The sequence below is a fragment of the Sorex araneus genome, chromosome X, assembly GCF_027595985.1.
Source record: "Sorex araneus isolate mSorAra2 chromosome X, mSorAra2.pri, whole genome shotgun sequence".
Taxonomy (NCBI): domain Eukaryota; kingdom Metazoa; phylum Chordata; class Mammalia; order Eulipotyphla; family Soricidae; genus Sorex; species Sorex araneus.
This window is the reverse complement of record NC_073313.1, coordinates 143,750,564-143,765,383: the sequence shown is the minus strand read 5'-3', so window position 1 is coordinate 143,765,383 and position 14,820 is coordinate 143,750,564. Positions and strand designations below refer to the sequence as shown.

The 14,820-nt window shown below is 44.1% G+C and overlaps 1 protein-coding gene and 1 pseudogene across 1 annotated transcript in view; both read left to right on the top strand.

Moving 5' to 3' along the window:
• NALF2 (NALCN channel auxiliary factor 2) overlaps nt 1–10,657 on the top strand; it is a 35,881-nt gene extending 25,224 nt beyond the window's left edge. The window contains exons 2-3 of the mRNA XM_004615773.2: nt 7,243–7,414; nt 7,787–10,657. Coding sequence (XP_004615830.2) covers nt 7,243–7,414; nt 7,787–8,172 — 558 coding nt within the window. The 3' untranslated portion in view covers nt 8,173–10,657. The remainder of the gene's footprint in view (nt 1–7,242; nt 7,415–7,786) is intronic.
• Nucleotides 10,658–13,225: 2,568 nt separating this feature from the next.
• Nucleotides 13,226–14,579, top strand: LOC129399788 (ras-related protein Rab-2B-like; annotated as a pseudogene).
• Nucleotides 14,580–14,820: the final 241 nt, after the last annotated feature.

The window sequence follows — 14,820 nt, the reverse complement described above, 5'->3', positions numbered from 1 at the left end:
AAAATGTTAATTAAGTTGCTAGTCTAAGGAGAGGAAAAACACCTTAAGGGCTGTTTTGCCCTCTTGGGCTGCAGGTGGTCGGGAAGACAGGAAAAAACATGTTGATCATGCTTCCCATGGAGAGGCATGGTTGGGGAGGCGTGGAGAGAGAAGAGAAAGAGCAAGGAGGAGGTGGAAGGTTGCTGTGGGGGTAGAGAGAGCAAGGAGAGATAGAGGAGAACAGTGGGAACAACGAATTGCGGGATTACAGAGAGACAGACAGACGGTTACAGAGAGACAGAGACAGAAGAGAACAGGAGATTGTGAGAGACACTGAGTTAGAAGGCTGAGAGCTGAGAGTAAAAGTGGCTGGGGAGATTAGAGACGAGTCACGGAGAGTTGTAGAGCAAGTTACAGAGACAATTGGAGAGTGCTGGGAGAGATGAGAGATTGAATAAATGGCAACTAATCAGCAACCAGCTTGACCCTCGTTCTTCCTTCGTCCATCCAAGGCAACAGCCGTCCTGGGTGGAGAAGCGGCTCGAGAGCACCAAACGTGGATGGCAAGAGAGAGCCGCCCAGAGAACCCACGAACATCTGTTAATGTGGAATCCCCACTCGAGAGGATTATAACAGCTCCGCAAGCGTGAGGGGATTTCACAGATACTAATGTCTCTATACAGAATAATGGTCCCCTTTCCACGACAGTCATGCAGAGTTCCCTATTATTTTATCAACCCCTGCTTTCACTTACCTGCGTGTCTTTGCTTAAGCAGTTTTCTTAACCTAGAATTCATATTTTGGTCTCATCTCTACCCATCCCATCTAAAACTCCTTACTGCACTAAGTTAGCCCTAACTTTCTTGCTAAAGTAATTTCACATTCTCCATTTGTTTCCTTCCAGTTCTCAGTGGTTTTACCTCCCAGATATTATAGCCTAGGTCCCATCCAGTAAAGTTAGATGTGCCAACTCCCCAAAACTGGAATTTCCCTGATAGTAGAGACATGTTCTCATTTACTTGCTCTGTTACTTAAATCAGCAGGCACATTTTATATATACTGCACTGAGTACTAAGTGGTCACTAAGACCATTGTCTGCTTTCATACATCTTACATTTCAGTGAGGTTGACATGAAAAGAACTGTAGCACTGTCGTCCCATTGTTCATTGATTTGCTCTAGCGGGCACCAGTAGTATCTCCATTGTGAGACTTGTTATTACTGTTTTTGGCATATTGAATACGCCACAGGTAGCTTGCCAGGTTCTGCCGTGCAGGTGGGATATTCTCGGTAGCATGCTGGGCTCTCTGAGAGGGGAGGAGGAATCGAACCTGGGTCGGCCACGTGCAAGGCAAACGCCCTACCCTCTATGCTCTCACTCCAGCCCTATAAAAAGAACAGTGATGCAGATAAAGTCATACTTGTGGTAAAGAAACAAGAAAATAAAAAAAGAAAGACCAGGAAGATAATTTGAAGGGTAGAGCTCCTGCCTTGCATGTATGACGCTCTGAGTTCAATCTCTGTCATCTCATCATCACCAAACACTATCAGATATAATCCTGGTGGACCATGAGCACTGCCAAGACTGAGGACCACCACATAGCCGGCCCAAGCACTGAACTATTAGGTCAGCAGTGCCAGGCCAAGTATCAACAGGAATAGAACCTCACACTCCCCTCTCCCCACTTAATACCACTGCAGAAACCCCTATTTTTAAAAAGAGAGAGAATAATGAGGGAACATCTTCTAGCCAGAGTGGTCATGGAGACCCTATCTGAGGAAGTAACATTTAAATAATACATTAAATATAATGATGTAACTATGCCAAAATTTTCACTCAGGTGGGAAAGTATTCTAGCTAAGAGAACAGTGTGTGTAAAAGCTCCAAGGTGGGAATAAGTAGTGCATGTTCAAGGAAAATAAATAAAACCTCTGTGCATATTGCAGAAGTGTGAAGTGGGTTTAAAAATGAGGTTGGAGAGACAGACGGGCCAACTTATGTAGGGGCTGACAATCGGTTGCAAGTTCTCATTTTGTTTTAAATGCCTTAATGGGTTTGAAATAAGAGAGTTGTGTGATCCAAAGGCATTTTGAGTTGCCATTTTACCCTGTGTAAATAGTGAATTGGAACAAACAAGAGTGGAGTGGATGTAGGGAGGACCAGTAGGAAACTCAGGTAACATTAAGTAGAAATGCACATAGATGTGGAAATGGAGTAGGAATTGGCATATCTTGTTGACGAACTGAATGTGGGGATACAGAGACAGACAAATAAATGCTGGAAAGTATCTGATTTGAATACTGAGAGCAGTAAACTGAAAGGTCCAACACTTGCTGGGATGAGGGCATGTTTTCAGTTTAAAAATTTAGAACTTCAGGGGCTGGAGTGATAGCACAGTGGGTAGGGAGTTTGCCTTGCATGCGGCCGACCCGGGTTCAAATCCCAGCATCCCATATGGTCCCCTGAGCACCGCCAGGAGTAATTCCTGAGTGCAGAGCCAGGAGTAACCCCTGTGCATCGCCGGGGGTGACCCAAAAAGCAAAAAAAAAAAAAAAAAAAAAAAATTTAGAACTTCATTTTCATATTTAAGGTATGTTAAATTTTAGGTGGCAGTGAATTAACAAAGTTCCCAAAGATGCTTTCTTCCACAGTACACACACACACACGCAAAAAAAAACACAAACACCTTTTCCCCTTATTTATTTATTTATTTATTTATTTATTTATTTATTTATTTTTATTAATGAGTCACCGTGAGGGTGCAGTTACAGAGTTTCGTGCCTGTGTTAGTTATATAATACTCGAGTACCCATCCCTCCACCAGTGCCCATTCTCTTCCATTGATGACCCCAGGGTCCCTAACCCACCCTGTGCTGTCTCCCCCACCCCTGTGCTGTCTCCCCCCCCCCCCCCCGTGACAGGGAATTCCTTATTGTTCTCTCCTTTTGGGTGTTATGGTTTGAATGGAGATACTGGGTGGCTATCGTGTTCAATCTATATTCTGCTTTCAGCCCGTCTCTCCCATCCTGAGTGGATCCTCCAGTACACTTTAGTTGGTGTTCCCTTCTCTATCTGAGCTGCCCTCTCCCCCAGCATGTGAGGTCAGCTTCCAAGCTGTGGAGCAGTCCTCCTGGTACTTATTGCTACTATTCTTAGGTGTTAGTCTCCCATTCCGTTGTTTTATATTCTGCAAATGAGTGCAATTTTTCTGTGTCTTTCTCTTTCTGACTCATTTCACTCAACATGATACTTTCCATGTTGATCCATTTGTATGCAAAGTTCATGACTTCATCCTTTCAGACAGCTGCATTGTATTCCATTGTGTAGATGTACCAAAGTTTCTTTAACCAGTCATCTGTTCTCGGGCACTCGTGGGCGCTTATTGTTCCATATGAATTTCAGGAGTGTTTGGTCCATTTCTTTGAATAATTTCATGGGTATCCTTATAGGGATCACATTGAATCTGTATAGTGCTTTGGGGAGTATTGCCATTTTGACAATGTTAAGTCTTCCTCTCCATGAGCAGGGAATATGCTTCCATTTCCTTGTGTCCTCTTTTATTTCCTTGAGTAGCATTTTGTAGTTTTCCTTGTAGAGATCCTTTACCTCCTCAGTTAGGCTGATTCCGAGGTACTTGATCTCTGGGGCACAATTATGAATGAGATTTTTTCTTAATGTCACTTTCCTCTGTGTCGCTATTTGCGTATAGGAAGGCCATGGAGTTTTGGGTATTGATTTTATAGCCTGCTGCTTTGCTGTACGAGTCTATTGTTTCTAGGAGTTTCTTAGTGGAGGTTTTAGGATTCTCTAGGTATAGAATCATGTCATCTGCAAATAGTGAGAGCTTGATTTCTTGCTTTCCTATCTGAGTACCCTTAATGTCTTTTTCTTGCCTAATTGCTATTGCAAGTACTTCCAGTACTATGTTGAACAGAAGTGGTGAGAATGGGCATCCTTGTCTTGTCCCTGATCTTAGAGGGAAGGCCCTTAGTGTTTCTCCATTGAGGATAATGCTTGCCATGGGTTTGTGGTAGATGGTTTCGACTATCTTGAAGAAAGTTCCTTCTAAGCCTATTTTGGTGAGAGTTTTCATCATAAATGGTGTTGGATCTTGTCAAATGCTTTCTCTGCATCTATTGAAATGATCATATGGTTTTTATTTTTACTTTTCTTGATTTGATGGATTATGTTGATTGATTTCCGAATGTTAAACCATCCTTGCATCCCTGTGATGAATCCATTTGGTCGTGATGTATGATTTTTTTGATGAGTTGTTGAATTCTATTTGCTAATATTTTGTTGAGAATCTTTACATCCATGTTCATCAGGGATATTGGCCTGTAGTTTTCTTTGTTAGTGGTATCTTTGTTTGCTTTTGGTATTAGGGAGATATGAGTCTCAGAGAAACTGTTTGGTAGAGTCCCTGTTTCTTCAATTTCCTTGAAAAGCTTGAAGAGGACTGGCACAGGTCCTCTTTAAATATTTGGAAGAATTCGCTAGTGAATCCATCCAGGACCTGGGCTTTTGTTTTTGGGAAGACATTTGATAACAGTTTCAATTTCCTTGATATTAATGGGTCTATTCAGGTATTCTAAGTCATCTTGATTCAGTCTTGGGAGATTGTAGGAATCAAGGAATTTGTCCATTTCTTTTAGGTTCTCTTGTTTCATGGCATAGAGATTTTCAAATTAGTCTGTGATGATCTTTTGAATTTCATTGGTTTCTGTTGTGATATCCCCCTTTTCATTTCTGATTCAGTTTATTAGGGTTCTCTCTCTTTCTTTCTTTCTTTGTGAGTCTGGCTAGTGGTTTATCAATCTTGTTTATTTTCTCAAAGAACCAGCTCTTTGTTTCATTGATCTTTCGGATTGTTTTTTGGCTTTCCATATCGTTGACTTCTGCTCTAAGTTTTATTATTTCTTTCCTTCGGTCTGACTTGGGTTCCTTTTGCTGGTCCTTTTCTAAGATCTTGAGCTGGCACACACACCTTCTATTATTACCATTTCCCAGCTTTGGAAAAGCCAGTACAGAATTGCCTTTCCAAAGTCCATGTTCATAGCGGAGTCATTTGTATGTGTAAATGATAAAAGTCAGTGTAAGAAGCTGTGACCATTTTTCTCGGAGTGTGTGAAAGGTCTTTTGCAATTAAATAACCTGGATCCTTTATCAAGATTCAGGATCTATGGCAGGGTTATCGGGGAAGTACTGTGACAGGTAGTGAGAAGGAACCCTGGTCAGTGGTGGAGGAAAGCAGATACTCTGGTGGAGGGAATATTGTTGGAATCTTTAAAGCATTAAATGCTACTTTTAATAGTATCTTAAATCAAGATGCCTAAAGTAAAGTATCTATAAAGGCACGTTCCAGGTCCTCCCTTAGTTTTTTGAAGCAAAATTGACTGGGGTAGCCAATCAGCTCATTTAACAAGAGCTCCAAGAAACTATAAGATATGCTGAAATCTGGAGCCATTGCCAGGAAGAGCAATTTGCTATGAAGACTGTGTCCTGAAGACATGAGGACTAAATGTGAGCAGAACTCTAACCCAATGCAGAGGAGTTGCTTGAGCATCCTGCTCAAGTGCAGCTGATGACTCACGGATTTGGGGTGATGCCTGGAATTCTGCATTTCTCAAAATCTCCCAGGTGATGATATTGCTACTCATCTTCAAAACCAAGGAACTAGAACAGTGGTTCTGAGGAGATGAATTTTCCCCACAGGGTATGATGTTTGGTAATGGATGGAGGCATATTTTGGTTGTCACAGTTCAGGAGGGGTGGGGCTGTTGTTGACAACTATGAGATATAAATTATAGTATCCTATAATGCACAGGAAAGGCCCACTACAAAGTATTATCAAGTTTAAAATACCAGTGATGTCACTTTTGAGAAACTCTGGGCTTGATGTTTCCCAAAGGGCAGGTGACCTTTCTTAGCTTGGATTCAGTGCCTGGTAGGAATAGGCTAGATGATAGGAAGTATACTCAAGACGTGAAACTTACAAAGATTCCAAATGAAATATGTCAATTCCACATCAGGTCTGAAACATCAGGGCATGGAATACGTAGAACTTCAATGGTAATACAGATTCCTGATTTTATTGGGGGAAAACTGTCAGGATATTAAAATGATAGGCAAAGTGAAAAAGAAAGTGAAAGATAATTATCTAATAGTTCATTCATATGTGGATTACGGATAACTAAAACTCGTGAACTGGCAGAAAACACACAAAAGTAAACTAACTCCTAATTCACTGAAAATTATGACAGCAGAGGAAAAGCGTAGTGGGTGGGAGAAATGAGTAGAGGGGTCATTTTTGTGGTGGTGTAGCACTGAAACTTTGGTGATAGAAATGGTGAGTCATGTACAGGTAGGGTTGTTAAGACAGTCCTCAGAACTTACCTCTATGATGTTGTAAACTGAAAATAAATCAGTGAAAAGGAAGGAAAAATACCTGTTACGTTTGTGTTATGCTGTATCACTGTTATCCCGTTGTTCATCGATTTACTCGAGCAGGTGCCAGTAATGACTCCATTCATCCCAGCCCTGAGATTTTAGCCGCTTTGTCTTACTCATTTTTCCCAACGATTGGAGGCTCTTTTCAGGGTCAGGGGAATGAGACATATTATTGTTACTGTATTTGGCATATTGAATATGCCACGGAGAGCTCGTCAGGCTCTTCTGTGTGGGCAGGATAGTCTCAGTAGCTTGCTGGGCTCTCCAAGAGGCGCATATATGCATGCATATATATATATGTATATACATACATATATATACAGTGTCAGATATATATATCCCTTTATGATGATGTTATGTTGTAGCATTTACAAAACAATTTTATGTGGCCTACTAATTGATCCAAACCACACCCAAATGATGTAGAACAACAATTATTTTAGTTCTTTAATTATTGAGTGGAACTGAAATTATCTTATTAAATGACCTCAGATAAATTAGGATATTTATTTGGGCCAGTGGTAAAATGATGTGGACTGAAAAACAGCTCTGATATAGGAACAGTTTTGAAAGTTTTCTCAATGAACAAATCCCAAGTATTGGGTGACTAAAGACTGAAGGACTCAGAGGTACTGACCATAAGATGGGAAATTTAAGGTGACTTTGACCCAAATCGTTCTCAAGCACTGGCTACCAGGGGTATATGGTAAGCCCCTCCCTGCTCCCAGACTGCAAGTACATCCCTCCTCATCCCTTTCTTCTGAGGTAGTAAGGAACTGGTGCCTGGGCTGACACTCTTTTCTCTTCCCACAGGCAGTCTACAAGGCCTGGCTGTGTTCAGAATACTTCAGCGTGACCCAGCAGGATTGTGAGCGCTGGGTGCCCTGCAAGCAATATTGCCTGGAGGTGCAGACCCGGTGCCCCTTTATACTCCCCGACAATGCAGAAATGGTATACGGAGGGCTTCCTGGTTTTATCTGTACAGGTAATGGCAGTGTTCTAGGGAGGAGGGAGGAAGCCATTGGCTCAGGGTAGACACCAAGTTGGGATGTGGAAGCAGAGAAGAAATGTGGGAGATGGTGTCGAAGACTAGTTATGTAGAGAAGTGGGCAGTAAGGTTCCCAGGTTGAGAAAAGTCCATGTGAGAAGTGTGAAATGCAAAGAGCCATCTCTAACTAGAATATATCTAGCTGGGAAGTCATCCCAAGTAACTGGCTCTGTTCTCTGGGAAAGACACGTCCAGAAAGGGAAGGCGCAGAGGGATAAGGGGAAGGGAGTTTTAGACAGAACTCCAGCCTTTTAACGTAATGGTCACCTCCCTGAGTACCCCCACCTCAACTTCCTTATTCATTGACAGGTTTGCTGGATACTTCGCCAAAGCGGCCGGAAACCAAGTGCTGTGATGTGCAGTGGTTCTCCTGTGAATCCGAAAAGAAGAAGCTCAAGGAGTCTGAGGCCCCTAAAACCCACCACCAGCAATTCCACCACTCCTATTTCCACCACTACCATGAACAGTACCACCACTACCACACCCACCATGAACCTCCAGGCTATGGCAGCCACAAGCCCACCCTCCTGCAGGTCTCTGGGGGATCGCGCCTCAGCCCCAGCAGGATCCGGCTCTACATCCTTTTTCTCATGCTCCTCCATACCATGGTGTCCTTCTCCAGTAACCAGGGTGGTGGAGGACTGGGGCTGGAGGCACTGCCTGCCCTAGATGAGGGCCTGACTCGGGAAGAGTGACAGCAGGAAGGAGGACAGACCTCCACCACACACTGACATCAGCTCCAGCCTCCCAGGTGGAGGGGGAGGGGGCTCTTCCTGTGGGAGGTATAGGACCAGGTGGGGGATGGGGAAGTAGGGAACTAAATATCACCCCAATGTACCCCCCAAAAAGCAGCTCTATCAGGATGGCCAGAAGGCCCCAAGGAGCTGCCCAATTCATCTGGGAGAAAAAAGCAGGAGCAGCAGGTACCTTCTCCCATGTCCTCATCTATGGGACTAAGCAAAAAATAAAAAGAACGGTGGGGGCTAGAAAAGCCCATCCCTGTTGAGAGTCCTGACCCATGGAAGGAGGCTGCTCATTCAGCTTTGGCCCTGCAGGGAATGTTGGGGGGCACAGAGGAGAGAAGCTCCTTCCCCCTTCCACATTCCTTTTGTTGCCACGATCCTTAATTCCCTCCTGCCCACACCCCTACAGGCAACGGCAGACGGTGCAGTGGCCCTCCTCCCACTACAGCTCACCTAGCCCCATGTGGAGCTACCACAGTGAAGTGCCAGGTTGGAAGATGAGGTACACACAGTCACAGCTCGCCCCAGTTGAGTTGTGCCCCACCACCTTAGGCAGTAAGAGGTTAGAATGAGGTGCATAATTAGTATTTGGAGAGAGATGGAAGAGGGAAGGGAGAAAAATCTTTCAAGAGGGCTCAGACAGATGGCCAAATCGGCTATTGCTACCTGACTTGGGGGACGTAGGTTATCACAGTTGTTTTGAGTTGGCAAACTCAAGGGTGATTCCCCGAGCCTGAGAAATGACTCAAGGAGTCATTTCGGGAAAGAGCGCAAAAACAGGTTGCTGGGGCTCAAAACAGAATGCTGAGGGCACAAGGTCAGACTGCCGGTGTCTGAAGGGCCATATCTTACAGAAGGTGCACATACTCCCAAGGGCCACTCTTGCCCTGGAGATCTTGGCCTTGGAGCCAAAAACATTTCCATTTCTGATCTCCATGGGGAGGAGGGACTTAGGCCCAAGTGGGTCAGGCCTGGCCTGGGTCCCCAAACTCCCTCATAATATACTAGCCCAGGCCTTCATGAAGGAGAACCTGGTGGCATGGACCCAGGGCTCTCCAGAGATGAGCCTCCCCAATCTCCACCCTGTCCTTGTCCCCAGCCTACCAAAGAGTATCCACCCCTTTCCATCCCAATTATGGAAAACCAGACTCCTCACCCTGTAGCAGGTCCCCTGGTCCAACTACCCCTGCCCCTGGCTGGAGAAAATCCAGAAACTGACAAGAGGACCTGCAGAATAAAGAGAATCCGCTGCCATACCTTGGCTGAGAGACTTGAAATGTTCGATCAGGCCGGAGGACTGAAGTACAAGAGACATTGTGAGCCCTTTGTGGATCTTTAGCTTTGTGTCCGCTTTCTGGGAGGCAGAAGCCACATTGCCTGGGACATCTAAAAGCCTAAAGGAGCCACAAGAAAAGAGAGACATAACCGTGTTCCTGGGACACGCTGAAGAGCTCTCAGTGCCAGAAGACCTATGGTGTAGGATGTGACATCCATGAGTGAAGGAGAATGGTGGGCCTGGACCTTTGTTACAGTGAGACCAAGACAAGGATGGGAGAGGACAAGTAGAACTGGTTCACTTGAGAATGAATGGGTGGGCTTCCTAATAAAGAGGGAGTCTCAAGATTTTCTGCTAGGTCCCAGACTAGGCTTAATGAGACTGTGGAGTCTTTCCTGCCAGTTTTCTCATTTCTCAAAAGTGTGCCCCTACCCGGCCCTGACCCCTGTGCCCTGCTCTCACACTCCCCTGTTTTGTCCTCAGCACTTCAGGCCTAGCCTCACACCCTGTCCCTAGAGTGCTCTTTTCAACTGGGGAGGGGAAGAGGTGCTGGCTCCTTTCCAGAGATGCTTATGTAGATGTGAGACCCTAGGTACTGCCTTCAAACTCCTGCATCCTCAGGAGGGGAAAAGGGACTGATAAGTAAAGGGGGACCTTAGGGTCCCAGAGAATGGACCCTTGGAGACTCCCATCCTCTCTTCCTCTTCACCAAGTGCCCAGGAGACCCCTGGTTCAGACCAGCCCAGGGCCTTGCCCAGTGGCAGGGGAAAGGGGCACCTCACTCCACCTCAAAGTCATTTGACTCCCTGTCCACCCTATCACCCAGACTTTCCACCACTACTCCAGCTGCCCCAGCCCTGCCACAGGCTGCAGAGCTGGGTAGCTTTCTTATGCCATTTTCTACACTGTGCTTCATTAGTAGAACTTTCTTGCACTAGTTCCTATGACTGAGTCTCCAAGCTGGATTCCTAGTAGTTCCCTGTCCCTTCCTCCCTCACCCAGCTACGATTCAGTTGTCTTCTCCCTCCCTCTCCACAGCCTCTGTGTTTAGGTGAGAGTCTCTGTATGTGTACTGCTTTCTGTTTTGTTGCACTGTGGGGCAGAGGCCTCTCTGCTCTTGTTTAACCCCATAAAGAAATAAATGGTAAGACTTGATGATAACTCTTCTTTCATGGTTTTATTTTTGCGAGATGGGTTGAGCTGCCTACTGGAGGTGTGAGACCAGAGAGTGTTGAACCCACCATCTATTGGCTCTAATCACTCAGGCAAAAGAGGAAGACTGTAGGAGGCCACTGTAGACAAACAATCACAAGCTGCCTCCGGAAGGGATCAGGAAAATAAATACAAGTGAGTCAAGTAGGTCACTATGGGGAGAAGTGCGGACTCCAGTGTGAGCGGTTCGATTGGAGGGTATCTCAAGTCCGGGCTTGGCTTGTGGGAATGTGGGCCCAACACTGCTGTATTTCCTCCTTTAGGAAAGTCAGAACTTAAAGGAATCTTACCTCAGATTTCTTAATGTTGGCTCAAATCTAAACAAAAAGGCATTTGAGTTGACAAAAAATGTCTGCAAGCCCTACATGGCCTGGTGGTTACCAGTTGTCCACCTTGATTGCAGCCTTTATTTAAGCATGCCAGTGTCATCTTTCCTAGACTTCTTCCCACTGCCAAGTAAAGGGCACTCAGGAAGAACTGCTAGAGGTAACAGGCAAAGGGAGAACATGAATTATGAGGGAATTGGGTATCCTCACTGAACTGTTAAAATGCTTTGCCAAGAAAACCTAAATCCTACTCAAAGCAGTATAGAATGTGTTCCCAGGAACTAGAGAGTTTAGCACCAGTTCCTCAAGTTCAAGTACCTTCTTTCAAGTCTTAGTGTCCTATCAAAAGGGTTTTTGTGAAATCTAGGTGATGTACAGAAAGCACTTTGTGGCATGAAGGAGCCACTCCGGTTTTAATAAGAATTATTATTTTTAATTACTCAGTCTTCTCATTCCTTCACTGCCACTAAATATGTGATTAAGTTCTGAAAATTCTCAATATCTTTTAAATTCTTCCCTCCTTTCTGTCACCACCCAGTACATTAGGACCCTCAGGAGCTTGCCTGGATCTCTGTAACAGCCTGTCAATTCATCTCTCTTTTTTTTTTTGCTTTTTGGATCACACCCAGCGATGCTCAATGGCTACTCCTGGCTCTGAGCTCAGGAATTACTCCTGGCGGTGCTTGGGGGACCATATGGGATTCTGGGAATTGAACCCGGGTCGGCTGTGTGCAAGGCAAACGTCCTACCTGCTGTGCTATTGCCCCAGCCCCTGTCAATTCATCTCTTATTTAACATACTCGCCCACAGAGCCAGGCACTTGATAAACCCTCCAAAGATAGTTTTTGAAAGAATTGCTGTCATAAAGTACACAATCCACTCTTTCTAAGGCAAATATATTACATCCATGAAAAAAATGGATGAATCCACATTGCCTATAAAAATGAGTATAAATTCTTAGCATAATTTTCAAGGGTCTTTGTATTTTTATAGCATATTTCAGTCTGATTCAACATGATACCATCATAGCCTATCATGTACTCATGCACCAGCAACTTTTCATTACTGGCTTCTTACTCTGCCCTTTTCCACATTCTATCTTTGTTTATACTGTTTCTTCTGCTTCTGTCACTTTAGTATCTACTTTTCAGAAACCAGTTCAAATGCCACCTCTACTGTGAAGACTTATTCATTCCTCCCTCCCAATCTGAAAGCAATCTCTTCTTCTGAACTTCTCTGTAACACTGTACCACAATGGTTGCACATTCTATCCATATTCCACTTAGTCATTAATCTCTTCAAAATAGACTTTTTGAACCAAGTGAAAAATTATGTTGGGTCTTGGGGATATACCAATAAGATAATAGACACAAAAATAGTTCCACCACATATCGTGACAGTGTGTGTCAGTAACCATAAACTTTTCTTCCAAAAATTTGTCTCATCACTTGTCAATGGCACAGAAAATAGATGAGGGACTAGAGACCTATGCAATCACAGTTCTAAGATAATAAAAACCACCATGGTTATGCCCAAGGAAGTTACTCATAAAGCCACACATGACCCCTAGAAACTTCTCTGAAGCAGCCTCTAACACCTTGACTCAGGCTCAGCGCTATCCTTTCAGGTCAGTCTAAATGTGGATAGGCAAGAGTGACCCACAGCCCACATAATACAACAGAATCAACTGAAACATTCACTCTGGTCCTACCAGCAAAGATTTTGGTTTAATTCTTTTGGTTTGGGGTCCCATATCCAGTACTATTGTACAAATCCTACATGTGATTTTAACATGCAGCCAGGTTTGCTAGTCACCAGTCACAGAATCAAGAGAAGATTGGCAATATGTGAAGCTTTTTTGTTACTTAAGGATAAGTGGGATGAGAAAAAGGCCACTTACAAGAAATCCACTTGAAATGGGACTGACATTTCACTATAGAGTGGGAGAAAGGAGAAATTGGTTGATTGGGACTTTATCTTGAGAAAATAAGGGTAGAAACTATTTTTGTTTCCATTTAAAATAGTTTGCAATGGAGAGGTGCCTTCAGACCCCTCTCCAGATTGAGTCTCATCCGGGGCACCCCAGAGCGGGTGGGTGAGCTCACCATCTGCCCATGCAGAGTCCCAGCAGCTGAAAACCTCCATAACTCAATCACCACTGTACTTGCGGCCAAGACTCCACAGGCTTGCGATGAGCTTCATCCATCTGTTAGAAAACTCAGGTATGTGTGTTTCGTGATGAAAATCTCCAGTTTCTCATGGAGTCAGGTATGGGTGACCTCCCCACATCCCCCCGTTCTTCCGGAACTGGCAGCGAAGGCCATGAATGACTCTGGCATCATATATGCTCATTAACCAGCCATGATCCAGAGACTCAAAAATAAGTCTCAAAAGAGAGCAACATGCTGCAGAGATGCTTCCGGACCCCAAAATCACATTCAGTTAAAAATTTAAGTGCACCTGCATTATCTCATTTAAAATTTTAGAATTCCTGTATCGGCATCTCATGCTTTGTACCACTGATATATCAGGACTAGCACACCACATTGTATGGGATGTAAAGTAGAAGAAACCAATCTTGATCAAGAAAATATTAACTCACAAGACTCAACCTGTAACAACGTTAGTAACCTCTTATACAAGGGCTTAGTTGCTCCAGGGTGAGATACAATAATCTTCACACACATTCTTCTAAGGAAATACTTTTTGATCATTTTAGCGAATTTTAATAATAAGCAATACAAAATGAATTATTTAGGGCCAGATATTGGGGCCGGTTTAGGTGGTGGTTGGGAGAATTTGAAATAATGATGGTGGGAAGGTGTAGTGGTGCTAGAATTGGTGTTGGAATATAGAATGCAATAAGTCATCATGAGCAACTTTATAAAAATAAGATTTAAAAACTTTATAAAAATAAGATTTAAAAACATTGTAGGAATGGAGATGGTACCCCGTCCACACAGCTGCTGAAGCTGAATCCCCACCCTTTTCTTTTAGGTGTGGGCAAGTTATGCCTCCTCCTACAGTTTACAGACAAATAATTCTAGCCTGTCCACAACTGTGCAAGAGGTGTGGAGTTTGGGGCCCATGTGGTCACCGCTGATGGGAATCAAATCAGACTGAAAATCTGTGATATGGGGAGCTGCTGGAGTGCTGCTTGTATATAACGTTAAGAGCATGAAACCTTCAGCCTTCTGTCATAGCTAGAGAATTTGTGGCAGCACTCAAGTTCCAACATGGTCATTATGGTGATAAGGAATAAGTGTGACTTAGAAACTTGCAAAGACGTGAAGAAAGGAGAGGTCTTTGTTCAGGAGCATGGGCTTATATTCACTGAAAAGTCAGCTAAAACAGCTTAATGTTGAAGAGGCCTTCATTAACACAGCCAAAGAAACATATTGGAAGATCCATCAGGGTTTACTTGATGTCAGCAATGAGGCAAATGGCTTCAAGATTGATAGCCAACAATGTCATTCAATATCAGTGGAACCTGGCGCCCTCAGAGGAACACTGGTGATGCAGGATCCAACTCTGGGGACTGCTGAACAACTAACCTGAACTCTGTATTTTCAACCTGGAATCACTTCATATCAATAGGCTTTTTTTTAAATTAGTGAGTCACAGTGAGGATACAGTTACAGATTCACACATTTTTGTGCTTGTTTTTCCCTCATGTAATGTTCGAGAGCCCATCCCTCCACCAGTGTCCATTCTCCACCACCAATGAACCCAGTATCCCTCCCACCCCCCCAATCCCATTCCCTCCACCCCACCCCGCCTCTGTGG